The sequence below is a fragment of the Cariama cristata genome, unplaced genomic scaffold, assembly GCF_000690535.1.
Source record: "Cariama cristata isolate BGI_N322 unplaced genomic scaffold, ASM69053v1 scaffold1330, whole genome shotgun sequence".
In the NCBI taxonomy this organism is placed as follows: domain Eukaryota; kingdom Metazoa; phylum Chordata; class Aves; order Cariamiformes; family Cariamidae; genus Cariama; species Cariama cristata.
In genome coordinates this window covers 20,988-27,543 of record NW_009593862.1, presented here as the reverse complement: position 1 = coordinate 27,543, position 6,556 = coordinate 20,988, and the positions used below count along the sequence as shown (strand labels likewise).

The following is a 6,556-nucleotide window of genomic DNA, read 5'->3' as shown; positions in this document are numbered from 1 at the left end:
AGCCTGAAAAATTAGGCAACTAAATTTGACTTTCAAGAAATACATTTGAGTTCTTTACCATTAATCTTCTTTCTGTCATGCCTGATTGAAATGTAAAATCAGATTTTCTCCCCAACTTTAAACTTACTTTCATCAGCAAAGGGAAATAATCCAACTTGCTTAGATTTTTCAAAGACTTTAACTTGCAGAGAAATAAAGTCCACCAAAATTAGAGCAGGGGGAATTACTGATAAAAATGTAAGATAAAGTAGAAGATAACATCTCTTGGCCTTTTTATGCTCATTACATAAAGTGAGGCTAAAAAAATACACCCTTGCAAGAGCATGGCAAGGAGGACTGGTCAGAAATTTTCCATATAAATGGTTTCTATTAATAAGCTTCATGGGAAAATTAATAGGCTCTGCATATCCCCATCTGTGGAGAAATATATATTCTTCAGGAACTGAAAGTAGAGTTGCCATGAGACTTTGCAATGCCATTTCACTAAAGTAGGGTTGGCTTTTTTATAAGAAATACAATGCTATCTTGATGTCACTGTTCAAGGCTAGGTCAGCAATTAAAGCAGATGACAGATGCTCTCCATTAACCCCTTTCTTCCTTCAGAAGAAGGGGGGAGAAAAGAGAAAAGAGAAAGACTTATGGATTGGAAAATTTAAACTGCTTTAAGAAAACAATAACAGTGGGGAAAGAAGTATAATAATATCAATACTAAACTACTATTAACAGAAATAAAAGTATATCAAGCCAATATTGAACTTCCCAATGAGGATCATGGAATCATGCACCACAGTGGCTCGCAGTGCTGACATGGCAGGATGAGCACTGCGATGTCCCGGACTGGACTCAGCAGCAGATGGGAACTGAATTCAGGAATACACAGATTAGGATCGAAGACAGAAGAACGAGCAGAGTCCCAAAGGGATTCTGGCCATGAAAGAAGAAGGGTCAGCCTCCGTGATCCCTTAGATTTATACTAAGTAGCACATGTATGGGATGGAATACTTTGTTGGTCAATTTTTGGTCACCTATTCCATCCGCACTTTCCCGTAGGTGCGACCCTTTTACATCTTTTCACTTGTGGACCGTAAAAGAGCCAACAGTGATCTTGATTCCCACAGGAATGAGTATAAACATGTGACTTTCTGTGTACCAATCCTACCATTACTTTAGTAACGACTGCAAACATCAAATGTTATCAATTCTAAAAGCAGACACTGTCTGAAAAACCTGTAGTCAACTTGAGAAAGTGCAGTTAGAGATACTTAACTGAAGGAAAATCTACTGAAAGGAGAATTGGTCCTGTTCTAGCCAAAATAGGACACTTGAAAAAAACTGCCATATTTGATGATTAGTGGTACTTAATAGGCTAAACTGTAAAGGAGATAGACCCCTAACTCACCCCACAAAGTCCTTTTCATTTGAACACTAGTTTTCAGACCAGTAGTTTAAGATTCTGCTCAGGATAAAATACCTGTATCTAGGTGTTCCAATATGAGCTGGATGTCTAAATTTCCCATGTGATCAATGAAGATCTAGGACAAGATACAGCTGATTAAACAGTAGCATGCAGCATCTTTTTAGATGCTATTTTAGGTGTGCCATCAGTCCATTGCTGCTTTAAAAAGATATTGTACTCCTGTAAGCCCTCTGCATTATCTGTTCACCTGATGTAGATGTCTTGTTACCATACGGCATCTCAAGTAGTACTGAACACAGATTTTTATTCAGCTTGATGGAGCCCTCAGAGTAGCCAGAAGAATAGTACAGCTCACCATAAGAGAGCCATGTTCATTCCATGTGTTAAATCATTCTCCAGACTTCTTTGACTGTTTTGAATAAAGCCCCAGGGATTTTATTCAGTTGCCTAAACATTGGCATCTAGTGCCATGTGAGATAAACAAGGGTAACCTGCTTGGCGACAAAAAGCCTAGAAGAAAAGTGGTCTTAAGTCTTATATCATATCTAGCAAATCTGTGCAGACATTTCAGCTGTCATAGGACTTCTCAGATCACTGTAGACTCTTATACCTAGGAAACTACATTAAGTCCCCTTTAACACTAATGGGAGTGTAGGCACTGTTGATGTATACACCTACAAGTTGACGCTTATGTTTATGCATCTTAATATCAGATATTGTCCCATTCTAATGTTTTCTACAGTCTTGTTCAGCATTTCAGAACATTACAGTTTTCCATCCTTGTTCTTAGCCCTACAGATCATTTCTGAGGTATTCTCTGTAATTTTTCAGTATAGTATTCCCACTTTACTCTTCAGGGTGTATTGAACTATCAAATGAACACAGTACTGTTTCTTTTGCTCTTGAGTCGAAAGGTTCAAAGAGAGCAGGCCAGAAGTTTTATTTTCTATTCAATCCTTTGTTAAACTTATTATTTGCATCTACTGGAAATGAATGATTGCAGATATTGCCAACTTTTAAATTAGATAAACTAATTTCTTTTGCGTGCAAGATCGTAAATATTTTTATATATGTCTCAGTATAGTCAGTTCCCCAAATCAAAACCTAGAAGACCACACTAACAGTGTGAAAATCATGAGATATTTTAACTAGTAGTGACACATTTGAATTTTCTTTTTCTTGCATTCTGTTATTGTAAGCTCCATCACATTTTCATTTCTCTGGACTTATGAAGACTAGAAATGATGATAAAATGCAACACAAAATCTTGAAATCACCTGGCTCCTAAAAGGACTTGAAAGGGCTAAAAATACTCTTATCTATATGCTAGTGCTGATCTTGTTTTACTACTACTAAAAACATGACTTATGATGAAGATGATGATAATGGTGATTTTTGTTTTCTGGGTACATTTACCTCTTCTTAATGTTAAATTAAAAAGATCCAGATATTACTACTAGTCCAAACTTCAAGAGTCCAAACTTCAAGAGTTGTGTGGTATTATTAATTGATGTTTGCAAAACAGTTCTTGTAAATATTTAATTATCATTTTCCTCTCATTACTAACTGGGGATAAACATAAATTCCTGCTTTGAAAAGTGCCTGGAGACCGATGGATAAACATTCTAAAAGCAAGTTATTTGTTAACAGCCTTTGGGAGACCTTTTATAAGAGACTGGGCCACTCCCAATCCGAAATGCAGAAATATTTCCAAACTAAGCTATGATTTTGTTTAGGACTCCCATATGTTTGGTGTCTTCCCTAGAATACCAGTTTTCCTACCAAACAGAAAGATATCTTAGAGCCTTTCCCTTGGGTTTTTGTTTGATACCTCCAGCATCCTGTCAATTGTCCATGTCCTGTATAACCTCTTTTCCCTTGGTCTCTGTTTTTTCACTTTTTTCTAAAACAGATGGAAAGATGGAGAAGCCAAAGTGCAGAGGAGAAGGTTTCTCACTGAAGTGAAACGTTCTCATTTCTGACCTACATGTGGGTCTCTGCATTAGACCAAGGTTTATTGATGTGATACCTAAGATATCCAGAGAGTTACCTCAAGGACAAGATCTTAACTAGCACAGGATAGGCAATAGTTATTGTTTTGTCAGAATCACTGTAATGTGGGGTTTTTCCCCTCACCAAAACCAATATAAAGCATTGATTTCTCAAAAATGTCCACAAACTCAAAGATCAGCTTCAGTTCTTCTTGTCTTCTTTCTACCTTGAGCAGAATTGAGATAACTTGAGATAAATGAGATAATTAAGGGTTGTTAGGCATTGGAATGGGCTTCCCAGAGAGGTGGTGGAGTCATCATTCCTGGAGGTGTTTAAGAAAAGACTGGACGTGACACTTAGTGCCATGGTCTAGGTGATGTGGTGGTGTTAGGGCAAAGGTTGAACTCGATGATCCCAGAGGTCTCTTCCAACAAGATCGATTCTGTGACTCTGTGATTCTGTGACTGAACTCAGTCTTTCAAAAACTGCAATGACATTTCAACCTTTGAAATAATTTTTCATTTATGTTTCTAAATGAAAACTAAAAATCTGGAGGATTTGGATAGTTGTTTTTTTTTCACTTACCATTTATCAAAATGAATCGTTATAACAGTGGGGATGACTTGGTTGCCCATACTAAGGTGTCTAGTGCAACTTGAGCTTCCCTGGCCCTTATGTGAACATCTTATACTGTATGCATAATATTTAGGCAGATAGGGCTGAAGTTGATTGCTGGAAAATTGGTCTCTAGTGTCATTTCTGATATCCTAAGGTAGATGAGACATCTTCACAGAGGTGGTACCTAAGAGACAGGACCTGTGGGAAACTTGCACACTTCTGGATCTGCGGGTGGAAGCCAGACTGAATGCCCAAAACATCTCAAGTGGCTGTAGATGCAAAAGTGTGCACTGAAATGCTCTTCTAAACTAGAGATGAGATTAACCCACTCTAGCTCTGCCTGGCAGCTTCATTAATACATCATTTCAGCAGCTGTTAAGTGAGGAGAATGACTGAAATTCAGCTACTTTGCAGTGCAGAAAAACAAGAAAAATGCAGTGTTATCTTGAAAAAAACACCTTATTTGGGTCAAAGTTACAACAGGGTAAATCTGTACTGGTAAATTGAACACCACCAGGGGAACACTGTTGGAATTTGGTTATTTTTGCTATTAATTGGTTAGGATGGTCTGTGAATTTAGCCTGGCTGAACTAGCCCTCTGTTAAACATTTCCTGGGCATTGTTTGGGCACTAGTATTGGCCAGGGACTATTCCCAATTGGCAGTTTGGATTTCACCCTGTTGGATGCTCAGAGGGCTTAGCAGCACAGATATGGCCAAACCATGCTAATTGTGCTGGGAGTCAAAGATTGCACCCTTGGTATTGCTTAATTTCCCAGTACAGATGCAGTCATACATCCATGTAGAATAATCAGGTCTTGTTCAAGAGTCTGATCTAGAAGAGTGAATAAACCACACAGAACTGGTTTTATTTACCTGAGAAGGGGAGAGACAAACCTTCTGGGACTGGAAAAGTAGCAATGCTGGAGAGCCTAGAGCACGGATCCTCTCTTGGCCTCTCTGAAGTCAACAACACTATGTCATTCTGCATCAGTTGAGGATCTGTCCCACACTGTTTCAGAACTGAGACTCCTACCAAAACCAATCTTGGAAGCTGTATGTAGTCTCCCCTTCATCTCTACTCTTTTCTTTTCTGTTTCTCCCATAGGTAACAAAGAGTTTAGGGAGCAAATCTTGAATTTCTCTACCGCAAAATGAATGTACAGTAAACTCTTCGATGCATGTGAATGCATTTATATTTATGTGCGTGTGTGTATTTCTTTTTCTTTTTCTGTCTCCTTCCCATTTGTAGTTTGATCACTCATGGTTTTGGAACTCCTGCAATATGTGCTGCCCTAAGCACTTTCCAAACTGTTCTCAGTGAAATGCTGAACTACTTGGAAAAGCACACATCGCACAAAAACGGAGGAGCGGCGGAATCCGGCCAAGGACACGCCAACTCGGAGAAAGCCCCCCTGCGGAAAACTTCAGAGGCTGCTGTGAAAGAGGGCAAAACAGAAAAGACAGACTAGCTACATCAAACAGAATCTATTTCGAGAGAGTCTTGCTGCTGATATTTTTTTTAAATATATATATCATTGAGGGCGATTTATCTCCAGTGGACCAAATCCAAAAAGAGGGGGAAAAAAGAAAAAAAAAGAAAAAAATCCAAAAAAGAAAATAAAAAAGAGAAAGATTAAAACAGAGAGAAAGAGAGAGCGTGAGAGAGGAAAGTATTCAACCCTAAGAACAGCAGTGTACAGTAATTGTGTGAAGAAATTGTCACTTTTTTAAAATTTATGTTGCTCTAAACTACTTTTTCGTGCACGTAGTATTTGATTGTTCTGAATGATACACTAACACTGTTTTTTATAAGCACTTCTGGACTTGGCTGAGGTGGCACATGAAATCTGAAGCACTTTCTTCTCCGGCAACAGAGTTAGGGCCAGTGCATCGGTTGTGAGACACGCAGTTCCAGCATCCTGACTTTGCTTGCATGCTGGATAGATTGAAAGAAAGGCTTCCTCTGATCCATTGGAAATGCCTGATCTACTCATCCTTGGGAAAATAATATGGAAACCTGGCAAAAGAGGAATTCTTAGGTCATGGGACAAATGAACGATTCAGTGTTGGGGGCTGCTCATCCCCACATGGGAATGTACAACTAAGCTGCACTGGAATGAGGCCAAAACCTGTTGGGAATCTGTCCTGACCATTCAAGCAGTAGCCGTGGTGTCTCTTGTGAAAAGAGCATGGCAGACTAAAATGAAAATCACCTTGATTGTTTCAATAAAAGCCCTGATCCCTCTGTGAACTTCAGATTAAATGACAGCAAGGGCTTCTGTCCTCTATCTTCTCAGCCCCTGGTCCCACAACACTGCAGTCTGTCATACCTGGGTCTCTGTTCAACAGGATCAATGCAGGCAATTGGAGTCACCTTTTGTGTTGCCTTGATTTTATGATGCTTTCTTTTCTTCAACAGCTTGTTTCTGCAGCTTTATTGTCTTTAAAAATCCAGCTGAGGTGCAGAGGTCTAACAGAATCCACTCGCTTATCGAAAAGAAAATAAACCCAAAATGACAAATCAGAC

The 6,556-nt window shown here is 38.9% G+C and overlaps 1 protein-coding gene across 1 annotated transcript in view; it reads left to right on the top strand.

Annotated features, from left to right (window-relative positions):
- Positions 1-5,565, top strand: part of TFAP2D (transcription factor AP-2 delta (activating enhancer binding protein 2 delta)) — a gene marked incomplete at its 5' end in the record, with an annotated part of 33,839 nt that extends 28,274 nt beyond the window's left edge. Inside the window, one exon of the mRNA XM_009695759.1 lies at positions 5,279-5,565. Within this exon, the coding sequence (XP_009694061.1) occupies positions 5,279-5,498 (220 nt within the window). The remainder of the gene's footprint in view (positions 1-5,278) is intronic.
- Positions 5,566-6,556: the final 991 nt, after the last annotated feature.